Genomic DNA, 12,828 nt, shown 5'->3' with positions numbered 1-12,828 from the left:
CAAACTTTTTCTTTTTTTCTTTCTCTCCGTCCTCTTTTCACTCCATTTAGGTATGACCTCTGTGGGCTTTGATGTCCTCCCCAGACATGAATCAGCAGGGGAAATCAGACGGCTCTAAAGACGTGGTGAAAAGAAAGACAGTCACAGCTTCATCATCTCCGGCTCACACAGGTGATGCATGTGACATTGGCAGAATGATATCCTTGAAATGACATCATTCGAAACTAATCAGAAATGGGTATAGCAAACAAAACATGTTCTGTTATATAACCACTTTCAATGTGTTTGGCTTGGCTGAGAGATACATGAGGATAAAGCCTGCAGTTTCTTTTACCTGCCTCCTCTCTCTCCCACACTAACGCTTCTTCGCTCAGCACACTCAATCCCCCAGTACCACTTCTCTCAGTACAGTGCCCTCCCCTCCCACTCATGCCCTTTCGCACATGCAAGGAGAACGTGGCTTCTCTCTTCTATTTTGTCCAACAACACATCATGTGCTGTACAATAACAATACTCTGCACTGCTAAAGCACGATACATCACCCCACCTTTGAACCATCAATTAGTAAATCATGCAGTCAAGCAGATGAGAATGACTCTTCAAATCCACTCAGATTTTCATATAGGTCATTTACCATAACATTATTCACAAATCTAACTGATGATCACTTTCACAGTGAAGGAACATTTCCATTTGGTTTATGAGTTGTATTCTCAGTCAAGTTCTTTTAATCACTTCAGACAACAGACAGCAGAGCGGACAGAAATGTCCTTTGCAAAATGTTGCTTATTCAAGTCCACAACAGAGGGATTCATACAAAAAACGAAAACAACAAAACTATGTACAACATTATGTGATCACCTCGGTTTAGTTCGTAGTTTGGATGGTCAAGACTATGGAATTAGTTGTGTGGGCCCTCAGAATAAGGCAGATTGGTAGAAAGTAACAACATTTTCAGCTATATTATAACAAACTAGAAAAACAAACAGAAACGAATGTAACATGAATAGTTTTAATGTTTTGTGAGCCATAATTCCATTCATCATCTAAAACTAGAATCTAAGAACAAAGATGTAATGGAAAACTAAATGAAGTGTCAGACAGTATCTTATTGTCTTTACATGATTGTGCATGTTTGCAGCATGTCCATGGCCGTGTCCGAAATGGCACCCTAACCCCTATATAGTGCACTACTTTTGACCAGAGCCCTATGGGCCCTGTTGAAACGTACTGCACTGCACTATATGGGGAATAGTGTGCCATTCCATGAGTAGGTTATTCCCACTACAAATGGTCATCGTCATCATCTGTGGAGGCTTCAGTATAGTGATTATGCAGCGGAAGCTCATCCAGGTGGACCTCCCGTACTGCCAGGATGCGTGTGAGCATGCTTTCCAGCGCAGGGCCTTCCAGTTGCTGGGCAGAATACCACAGCAGGCTATTTGAGTGACAGGAGAGCTCGGGCTGCAAGTAGAACAGGTGTGGTCTATTCTTCACCGACTCTGAGCTGCAGGTAGAGACAAAGTAAGGATTATAGAATTATCGAAAGGCAGCAATTCCAGAAATATTCTCAATTTTTGTTTTTCAGACTGCAAAACATTGAGACATTAAAACATTGTCAATATCACAAAGAAGTCATATAGCTCCAGTAAAATTAGAGTGGAATATAACAGAAATAAAGATGTACTATGTAATCTCACCATTTGGAGAGGTAGAACTCGTAGAGTCTGACAGGGCAGCGTAGTGGGTTCTCAGTATTCTCAGGCATCTCCATGTCACCTTCCTCTTCATCCAGCCTTCTCTTGGCCGGCAAAGCTAGCAGATCTGGATATGCAGACAAAAGACAAAACAACTCACAACCCACAACGCATTATGGAACTCGTGGAGGATGTTATTGCTTGTGATATGGCAATGCCTTTCTTAATTGCGCCTAATGGGATAAAGAAAGTAGAATAAAATAAAATAGAATGTGATAGCCTTGAACACCATTGAGGTTGGAACTCAACTCACCGGGGGTGTCTGACACATCCTGACCAGGCCTAAACCTCAGGAAGGAGCTCTTGCCGTTCTTGGTGACCCTGGTACAGCGGGTGAAGTTGGTGAAGGACAGACGTCTGTGTTGGCCCATGGTCTTGAACTGGAACAGCTTGGTGCCAAAGAAGAGCAAGGTGTTGAGCAGCACGATGGGGGAGTAGGATCCCAGCTGTTTACAGTCCCACAGGTACTCCTCCTCCACACGGGAATGCAGGTAGCCTAAAGAGAAACAGTGGCGGGACAGAGGGATGTGTCATCATTGTGTATGCATTTCAAATGGTCCAGCGATATTAAAGGGATAGGACAGGCGTAGAAGAGAAGAAGGCTAGAAACATTCTTACCGCTGGGCAGCAGGGTAGGACTCCAGTAATGTAGCATCATAGTAATCTCCATGCTGAACTTATGATAGAGCATATCAGTGAAGATATTCTCTAGCCTTCCATTCTCAAATAGATACTGTTGAGACAAATGAGAGATGGTGAGGGAGAGAGGCATTAGGTACTGTATATTATAGTTGGCAGAGGGGCAAATACAATAGATGTCCCTGGGGCAGTAGTTACTATAGCAAAAGTGCAGATAATACTGATGTTACTAGTAGGGGTGTGAACATTTAAAACTTGGATCCTTAATGTTAAGAAAAATTCATAACTGAAAAATTGTGTCTTGTTATGTAGACGCAGAAAGTAAACTGCATAGTGGGTCAATTTTCTCAACAACTAAAAGCTTTGAAGCGCGAGGCTCAACTTCTCCGCTGTTTTGGTGCCCTAGCTACCAAGCTGCGAACAACCTGTGCAACACTGGGTAAAGTGTTGCATCTCGCTCATCTCAATATCCTAGCCTATTCCTGCTTTACTGAAGTTGAGACATTGCAACGCAAGAAATTGCCGATATATTTTTATTTACTTATTTAACTAGGCAAGTCAGTTAAGAACAAATTCTTATTTACAATGATGGCCTGCTCCGGCCAAATCCGGACGACGGTGGGCCAAATGTGCACCGCCCTATGGGACTCCCAATCACAGCCGGATGTGATACAGCCTGGATTCGAACCAGGTACTTTAGTGACGCCTCTTGCACTGAGATGCAGTGCCTTAGACCGCTGCGCCACACAGGAGCCCCATTTATAGGCCTCGTGCACGGCCTCTATATAGGCCTAGTGCACGGTTCTGCCTGCCTGCCTAGAGGCCGAACTGCCTATACTGTGCCCCTGCCCCCCCTCCGTCCGTTGATAGATCGCTATGGAAGATGCAAGTGTTTGTGTTGTCGGAAGTATGGCAACTAATCAGTCTCCTCCGTTCCAAAAATATTGAATCTTGACACTCAGAAATTGGAGTCGAGAAATCAATTATTTTAGAGTCGACTCTCTTCATTAACAGTTGGAAAAATGGGAGAGAAAGGCAAGCGACAGCAGCAAATACATGTATGGCAATACTTTGAGAAGTTAAATGAGAAGGAAATGCAAATGTTTGCGAAGTGGAATTGAGCCGCAGTAAGGGCAGTGCAGGTAAGAGGTTTGCGTGGGACTGATTTCTTCATCCCACCCCCACAGCTTTTCATACCGCATCTGCTGGTTCTGTCCCGACTACAACGCTCTACATCAAGAACTGGTCTGACTTAACAGCTATTTTAGGAGTATGTGACACAGCTCACCTACCAGCCATGGTTCCAGACAATTTTGCGCCCTTTAGGCAATATCAAAATGCACAAAAATAACCTAAGAAATAGATTCTATTAAGCTATCGCATTACTGGGCTAAATCAGCCAATAAGCTAGCTTGTAGAGAGCCAAGTTAGAGACATGCACTTTCTATTTCAAATTTTTTTTTCTGCCTACCTATTAGGAGTGGGATGATTTTGGTTGGGAGATCAATATTTATTTCTAGGCAATGAAGTAAACTATAGCCTAATTATATTTAGCAAGACAGCTCCAAGACAGGATTGTGTCGAGGCACAGAACTGGGGAAAGGTATCAAAACATTTCTGCAGCATTGAAGGTCCACAAGAACACAGTGGCCTCCATCATTCTTAAATGGAAGACGTTTGGAACCATCATGAATCTACCTAGAGCTGGCCGCCCGGCCATACTGAGCAATAAGGGGAGAAGGGCCTTGGTCAGGGAAGTGACCAGGAACCTGATGGTCACTCTGACAGAGCTCCAGAGTTTGTCTGTGGAGATGGGAGAAGCTTCCTCAACCATCTCTGCAGCATTCCACCAAATCGGGTCTTTATGGTAGAGTGGCCAGACGGAAACCACTCCTCAGTAAAAAGGCACAACAGCCCGCTTGGAGTTTGCCAAAGGGCACCTAAAGGACTCTCAAACCATGAGAAACAAGATTCTCTGGTCTGATGAAACCAATAACTGCCAAGCATCATGTCTGGAGGAAACCTGGCACCATCCCTACGGTGAAGCATGATGGTGGCAGCATCATGCTGTGGGGATGTTTTTCAGCGGTAGGGGCTGGGGCACTAGTTTGGATTGAGGGAAAGATAAACTGAGAAAAGTACAGAGAGATCCTTGATGAAAACCTGCTCCAGAGCGCTCAGGACCTCAGACTGGGGCGAAGGTTCACATTCCAACAGGAAATTGACCCTAAGCACACAGCCAAGACAACGTAGGAGTGGCTTTGCGACAAGTCTATGAATGTTCTTGAGGGGCCCAGCCAGAGCCCCGACTTGAACCCGATCTAACATCTCCGGAGAGACATGAAAAAAGCTGTGCAGAAACGCTTCCAATCCAAACTGACTGAGTTGGAGAGGATTTGCAAAGAAGAATGGGAGAAACTCCCCAAATCCAGGTGTGCCAAGCTTGTAGCGTCATACCCAAGAAGACTCGAAGCTGTAATTGTGCCAAATTTGCTTCAACAAAGTACTGAGTAAAGGGTCTGTCATTTTTTCTAAAAACAGTTTTTTGCAATATGGGGTATTGTGTATAGATTGATGACGAAAAAAATAATCTATTTAATCAATTTTAGAATAAGGTTGTAACGTAACAAAATGTGGGAAAAGTCAAGGGGTCTGAATACTTTCCGAATGCACTGTACAATAGGCACAGTTGATCTGACACGCCCAAGTAGAAGAGGAGATGTAGGCTACTGAAGATGAAGCAGCAAATTCTGAGTGTTTGAATAATGCAACAAAGATGTGCTTTCAATACAATAGGTAGGCTAGTATATACGACCGTTTACAAATAACCGTCTGTCTGACCGACCGCACCACAATGACCGACCGCGCCACAATGACCGACCGCGCCACAATGACCGACCGCACCACAATGACCGACCGCACCACAATGACCGACAATGACCGACCATACAATGACCGACCACAATGACCGACCAGCGCCACAATGACCGACCAGCGCCACAATGACCGATCAGCGCCACAATGACCGACCGCGCCACAATGACCGACCCACAATGACCGACCACAATGACCGACCGCGCCACAATGACCGACAATGACCCGACCAATGCCGCGCCACAATGACCGACCGCGCCACAATGACCGACCGCGCCACAATGACCGACCGCGCCACAATGACCGACCGCGCCACAATGACCGACCGCACCACAATGACCGACCGCGCCACAATGACCGACCGCACCACAATGACCGACCGCACCACAATGACCGACCGCGCCACAATGATCTGTCGGGACCCACAGAGTACAGGTGCAATGCTTAACCATCTGAAAAGGACTCACAGTGAAACAAAAAAACATTGCTGGCAGCAGTGCAGCTACATTGTTAATTCACATGGAATTATATACATTTTTCTTATTGTTTTCAAGCAAAATCAAAGAGAACAAAAATTGCTGTTTAAACATTAAGAAAAATAGTCAATTTGTCATATTAGCTGCCATCACGTCACTATAACCAGTATGGCCACTGACAGACAGAAAAGGTGGTACAGTAGCAGATAACATAGTACGGAATAAGGTATAAGGATTAACTGGAAGTATCTTGGATAAAGTATTGAATAAAAATAAAATACTAGGGAGTAACGTGGAGGCTCAATACCTGCTGTATGCCCAGACAAAGGTAGAAGATGCTGTCAGCAGGGTAGGCCTGGCCGTTGGGGCGACGGACCTCACTGATGAAATGACAGAGGCCGTAACTAAGCTCAGAGGAGTTACACTGCAACACGTTCTCCTTCACAACCATAGATTTAGCTGCTGTAAGAGTGACACATGAACACAGAAAACCACATCAGGGAACCATGGATTTAGCTGCCATAGGGAGAATGATGGACAAATTTACATGATAAGCAAAGATCTAAAAATGGTCTGTGCAGTTAGGTTGGACTCACAGGCATCTTTGGAAAATTCACAGTCAATCTGTTTGTTCCTCTGCATGACCCAATTCTTCCAGGCTTTCACCCCGTACTTGTGATGGAGTTTTGATCTGGCAGGAGGGAGTGAAACAGTGTGCTCCACCATGTCAATAGTCCCACTTCGCTTACAACTCTGCAATACAGAAAGCGCCCACAGAAAGGGAAAGGGAAAAACAGTTGGACCAAAAACGTAGTAGGAGTAGAAACCACTTACTTTTACTTTATAACATCTTTGGTTTAATGATCTAATAATAAAACCCTATTGCAGTCAAAAGTAATAATGGCGCTGATATGACAGGGGCCATATTACCTAACTAACTAGTTCTGTTACCATTATATTACTATACTGTATGACTACTTTATTACAAATGTTATATTACTTTATTACTTTTGCCAGCAGCATACCACCCTGCATACCACTGCTGGCTTGCTTCTGAAGCTAAGCAGGGTTGGTCCTGGTCAGTTCCTGGATGGGAGACCAGATGCTGCTGGAATTGGTGTTGAAGGGCCAGTAGGAGGCACTCTTCCCTCTGGTCTAAAAAAATATCCCAATGCCCCAGGACAGTGATTGGGGACACTGCCCTGTGTAGGGTGCCGTCTTTCGGATGGGACGTTAAAATGGGTGTCCTGACTCTCTGAGGTCATGGCACTTATCGTAAGAGTAGGGGTGTTAACCCCGGTGTCCTGGCTAAATTATGCTAGGTAAAGCTCCGCCTTATGTGTGACCATCACTGGTCACGATGGCAACACCCACCGTAGCAGGTGTATCTCACTGATCATCCCTAAAGCCAACACCTCATTTGGCCGCCTTTCCTTCCAGTTCTCTGCTGCCTGTGACTGGAACGAATTGCAAAAATCACTGAAGTTGGAGACTTTTATCTCCCTCACCAACTTTAAACATCTGCTATCTGAGCAGCTAACCGATCGCTGCGGGATGAGGTGTTTTTATTTATGTACTTTTCTGCTCTTTTGCACACCAGTATCTCTACCTGCACATGACCATCTGATCATTTCACTCCAGTGTTAATCTGCAAAATTGTAATTATTCGCCTACCTCCTTATGCCTTTTGCACACAATGTATATATGCTCTTTTTTTCTACTGTGTTATTGACTTGTTTATTGTTTACTCCATGTGTAACTCTGTGTTGTTGTCTGTTCACACTGCTATGCTTTATCTTGGCCAGGTCGCAGTTGTAAATGAGAACTTGTTCTCAACTAGCCTAATCTGGCCCTCAAACCATCACGGTCAACTAATTGTCTGATTCATCCCGCTCCTCTCGCCTGTAACTATTCCCCAGGTCGTTGCTGCAAATGAGAATGTGTTCTCAGTCAACTTACCTGGTAAAATAACGGATAAATAAAACTATCACATGTGACCAGTAGACTATGTTGCACTCAAATGACACCCTATTCCCTTTATAGAACACTACTGTTAGTCAAAAATTAGTGCACTATAAAAAGGAAATATGGTTCCATTTGGGACGTATCCTATATCATTGACATACCCGTTTACTGGGAGGGAAGACGTCTCTGGGTCTCTTTCGTCTTCTAATCTTTACAGTCAGTCTCTGCTCCTTCACTGCAGCAGGATCAAACGAATCTGAAACAGCATGGAATACACATTTAAGTGATAATGCCGAGAAGCCGATATTTGGAGGATATATTGGTACGGGTGTTGTTAGGCCCGAAACCAAGTCGAGGGCCAGCAAACCGTGCAAATATATCCTCCAAACACTGGCTTCGAGTGCATTATCACGTTCATGCAGGTTACCAACATGCTCAAATAATAACGAACATATTTTAATTTAAAACGTTATATTTAGATTAATTTAGTCACACTAGTTCATCCTTCCCCAAGATATAGCCCCGACACACATCTAGGGTTGCTACCCAACCTGGCTGGTTGTTCGTTCTATCGGTCCGGTTATCCCTTGCTTGCTAGCTAGCCTACTACGGATAACTTACAGTCAAGTCGAACAGTGCAGCCAGAATAACAGTAAAGTAAGCGCATTTGTATTTGTTTGGAGACTTCCAAACAAAGCCTTATTGCTATTATAAACTGCTTACCAATGTAATTAGAACATTAAAAGAGAGTTGTTCTGTCAAACCCTTGGTATACGGTCTGATATACCACGGCTGTCAGCCAAATCAGTATTCAGGGCTCAAACCACCCAGTTTATAATGATACTTAAACAGATGACACAGATGTGATATGTGGGAATTTGCAAGTTCATCATTGCAAATAAGAATTTGTTCTTAATTAACTGACTTAACAGGCTAAATAATGTATGGGAACATAAATGCATGTTGACTTTCTCACCAGGGGGGTAGTCAGCCTCCAGGTCCAAAAGTTGAGGGGAGGAAGGAGCTGTGCTGTGGTGCTCTGAAGGCTTCTCTGCCCCTCTCTGGGGGTTGGATGTGGAGGTGGACTCGTCCTCTCCACCCCAGCTGTGGGGGGTGGACACGGCCTCCGACTCCAGGTCCCCACTGTAGGCGCTGCCTTGATCTGTGGATAAACAACACAGACAGACAGACAACATGTTATGTAAGCAACCAGTAAGAGCCTCCACCACAGAGAGATTTTCATTTAAAAAGTTGCTTTTCAAACACAATGCCTATCTATTAATACAGGTTCATCTCATTATGGAGGTAACATGTATTTTGCAAGAGAGACCTGTTCAAGCTGGTGTGCCAAGCAACAATAAAGATACAGTAACGTTCTCATACACAATACATAGCTCAGAGTAAAAACTATTCTCTTCACCTCCATGGGAGACAGGTTTGTCTTTCTCCTCCTCCTCTGCCATGGTCTGAGATGGAACATTGTCTTTTCTGTCCTTAAGCTCTGAACGGCTTAACGAGGGAGGTATTACTATGGGCACTGGCACCTGGACAGGGGGCACAAAGAACAGAACAATATGGTTTAACCAGCCAAGTTAACAGACCATTAAAAGAATGCACCATGAAACATGGTGGGGTTCTCAGAAGTATATCAATCCAAGACATGAGGGTGTTTGTGGGGGCCTGTGAGTGTTAAGGACATCAGGGATGGGTACTTCCCGGTAATTCCAGTTGAAAAATAGAAAATAATGTATCTACTCTGAGGCATATAAAGAGAAAGTGGATGTGGGCATGAGGAGAAGACACAGAGCAGACGTACAGGCACAGGGATACCCATGGGCACAGGAGTGTACTGGCTGTACAAGCTCATAGGCACTGGGATGAAGACTGGCACAGGAACAGGCATCACAATCACCCGCACTTTCTCCCCGTTCTCAGTGTACGTGAACCCAGTCTCTGCGAACCCTAAAACAACAATAACATCAACAACAACGAGAGAGAGGATGATGAACAGATGTCAATACTAAACCTTTAAACCCACTATGTACATGTAGTGCAAGGTATGATTTACAAATTCAGCGGCAGGGCGAGGCCAAAGAAATATAATGAACACATTATTAGAACTTCATGGACGGGGCTGGTTTGTTGTGAAAAATAAAAGTATATATATATACACACACGACTACCTGGTTGTATATATATATATACATATATATGTTTTAAAAAAGTTGCAAATGATTAGAATTGCATGGTGTTTTTTGTACCCGTTAATGTCATGGATTTCTCTGTGGTCTGCGTCTGAATCTGGCAGCTGGTCTGCTGGTCCAGCATGAGGGGTTTACAGATAATGGCCTTGTTCTTCATGATCCTCCGGCGGGCTGAGATCCTCATGGCTTCCGTCTGGGTGCTCGCATCGCCCAGGCTCTTGCCATGAGAGTTAGACGTCGGAAGAGCTCCTGCAAGCAAAACAAAAAACAGTTTTTTCCTCCAAAGCTTATATTACTAGACCTTGTCTTCACAATGTCTTAACCATGCTTGGTGTTCCACAGTGTTCTAGATGAGTTTGCTAGCTACCAGTCAAGGCAGTGGCAGCCGTAGTATGGGGCTGGTCAGCAGGAGAGGTGGCCAACGATACAACATCAGCAATGACAGGAGCTGGCTTGGAGAAGGGGAATGGAGTTTGGGATGGACCTTTAGCAGGAGAAAGAGAAAGAAGGGCAGGGATGAGAGACATGTTGAGTAGTAGGCCTAAATCCGTCATTAAAAAGGAAATGTAGCAATACGTCAGACAACAAGGTAGTAATTTTCAAGAGGAATTTAATTGAGTAAATAATTTAGTAGTACCCTGTGTAGCAGTGGTGCCATTGCTAGTCCAAGGGTGCTGTTGGAAGGTCTGATAGCAGTACTGAATGACACACTCCAAGGTACAGAACAGCTTCATAGCCCCAAAACACTTCAGTTGCTCTTTCATCTTCCCTTGACGTCTGCAGCACTCACACTTAGCCATCTGGGAGGGAATGACAACAAACAGGTCAGCAATTCAAAGGACTTCAACCATTTGTGGACTAAATAGACAGCTCCCAGTTATCAAACCAGGAAGTGGTTGTGAGGTAATCAAATCAAGAGAGTGAGACCAGGGCCTGAATTTAGAAAACGTCTCAGAGTAGGAGTGCTAATCTAGGATCAGGTCCCTGCTGTCCATGTAAAACTGATCCTAAATCAGCACTCCTACTCTAAGATGATTGCTACATACAACCCAGAGGTCAACATGCATAAAGATGATTTTAGCTCTGACCTCATAGAAAAGAACAGTGTAATTTGACATGCACGCCTCACTGCAGAACTCCTGCATCTTGCCACCAAAGTGGTTGTGGATCATATTGGGGCTGATGTTGGCACAGTAGGCACACATCCGCCATGGCCCCTTCATGTCGTGCTTGAAGAGCAGATTACAACCTGTTACAGTCACACAGACAAACACAAAGAGATACATATGATGAGGTTAGTTGGTGTACGTGATGAGAGAAAAGGACTACGTGAAAGACGGGTTGAAAATAAATACATCCAATGACTGAAACTTAAGTCGATATCAGAATGGATGGTCTGGGGCCACGTTAACCTCCCCTTTCATGTAAGAAAATCATGATCATCATGATTTTAGGGAAAGAGGATCATTTTGTCCATGCATTAAAATGTGAGTTTGACCAACTCCAGTCCCCTTGCTTAGGGGGTGTGGGGTCCTCCTGGGGACAATTTTGATATACATAAAAGGACCTTCAATTCCAAAATGAATGAAAATAAAAATGCTGACATAAAATATCATTTCCACCTCCATAAATGAACCCAAAAACATATTGGTAAAAATGATTTTAACATATTGGACCATGCATATAGCCTATGCATGGTCTATATTATCAGATGTGCTATTAGCAATATGCATTATCATCTGGAGCCCTACTGAAGCAGCATAGTGGCTATAAAATGTACATAGACAAACCCCATGCTTCAGCCGATCTGCATTTAGCCTAATTGGACACAACATCCTGATTGTTGTTAGTTCTTCTTCTTCTTCTTCTTCTTTTATTATAAATATCTATAAATATTTACTAATTATTATTCACTCAAATGTATTACAAAGTATGTCATTGCCCTTTTAAGATAGCATTGTTCCCTTTGAGCTGTTGTGTAGTGATGGTCATTCCGAGTCTGCCGGATCATTTGGCTACATTCACCTAAAATAACTGATTATTTGGCTCACAAACGGCTCTTCATTCAATAATAATTGGAAATTGAACTAAAACAAAGATTATTACTGACAAGATAGATACATGTACTGAATCTCTGTCCCTTAACAATGGGAGTCATTGTATTGGTGGATACATCTCATTGTTGTAATCATTTTTGAATATTCCATGTGGATTGTTGACGTCAATCGCCTGTATTCCATGGAGAGAGATGCTACGCTACTTTTACAAACAGAAAACCACATTTTCGTACCCTAGAAAAAGAAGTTGAACTGTATTTAAAGACGGTTAAATGCTCTACTAACAAAAAAGCTGTTAGAATTGTAAGTATATGTATGTCCCTTAAGGTCCCTGTGTAATAGTAATGTGATATTGTACCCCCTAGCTCACGGGGGTCAAACTCTGGCCCGTGGGGTAATTATATTTGGCCCGCGAGACAATACCAAATTACTACTAGAGCTGGCCCGCCGGTATTATACAGTGCATTCACCACTAATACTACGAATCCCATAATGCTCTGCTGTTTTCGCGCGCCAATCAGGACAGGACCCAGAAACGCTCTCTCCTCTGTGACAGTAGTCATAGCAACATAGACGCTACAACTGTCAGCGAGCTAACCCTTCCCAAAAATGGCAAAAAGAAAGGCAGAAAACAGGAGCTTTCTGGACAAGTGGGAGGCAGAATATCTGTTTACATATGTAAAAGACAAACCTGTTAGTCTTGTTTGTGGAGTCAACGTGGCTGTAAGTAAGGAGTACAACATTAGACGACACTATGAAACGAAACACCATGACAAATACAAGGACCTGGACATGACTCAAAGGAGCCAGAAAGTAGAGGAGATGAAAAGAAGTTTGGTTTCACAACAGAATATGT

The 12,828-nt window shown here is 43.7% G+C and overlaps 1 protein-coding gene across 3 annotated transcripts in view; it reads right to left on the bottom strand.

Annotated features, from left to right (window-relative positions):
* Positions 1–998: 998 nt before the first annotated feature.
* The window catches only part of si:ch211-266o15.1 (zinc finger MYM-type protein 4), a 30,194-nt gene continuing 18,364 nt past the window's right edge, over positions 999–12,828 (bottom strand). For all 3 annotated transcript variants that reach the window (XM_052496680.1, XM_035751903.2, XM_035751905.2), the window contains 14 exons: positions 11,004–11,164; positions 10,553–10,715; positions 10,283–10,399; positions 9,973–10,164; positions 9,528–9,673; positions 9,132–9,255; positions 8,688–8,873; positions 7,873–7,967; positions 6,343–6,499; positions 6,054–6,208; positions 2,376–2,490; positions 2,011–2,253; positions 1,701–1,824; positions 999–1,507 (listed from right to left, as the gene is read on the bottom strand). In XM_052496680.1, coding sequence (XP_052352640.1) covers positions 1,285–1,507; positions 1,701–1,824; positions 2,011–2,253; positions 2,376–2,490; positions 6,054–6,208; positions 6,343–6,499; positions 7,873–7,967; positions 8,688–8,873; positions 9,132–9,255; positions 9,528–9,673; positions 9,973–10,164; positions 10,283–10,399; positions 10,553–10,715; positions 11,004–11,164 — 2,201 coding nt within the window. In that variant the 3' untranslated portion in view covers positions 999–1,284. The remainder of the gene's footprint in view (positions 1,508–1,700; positions 1,825–2,010; positions 2,254–2,375; positions 2,491–6,053; positions 6,209–6,342; positions 6,500–7,872; positions 7,968–8,687; positions 8,874–9,131; positions 9,256–9,527; positions 9,674–9,972; positions 10,165–10,282; positions 10,400–10,552; positions 10,716–11,003; positions 11,165–12,828) is intronic.

The sequence above is a fragment of the Oncorhynchus keta genome, chromosome 35 (genome assembly GCF_023373465.1).
Source record: "Oncorhynchus keta strain PuntledgeMale-10-30-2019 chromosome 35, Oket_V2, whole genome shotgun sequence".
NCBI classification, from domain to species: domain Eukaryota; kingdom Metazoa; phylum Chordata; class Actinopteri; order Salmoniformes; family Salmonidae; genus Oncorhynchus; species Oncorhynchus keta.
This window is presented reverse-complemented; position numbering and strand designations above follow the sequence as displayed.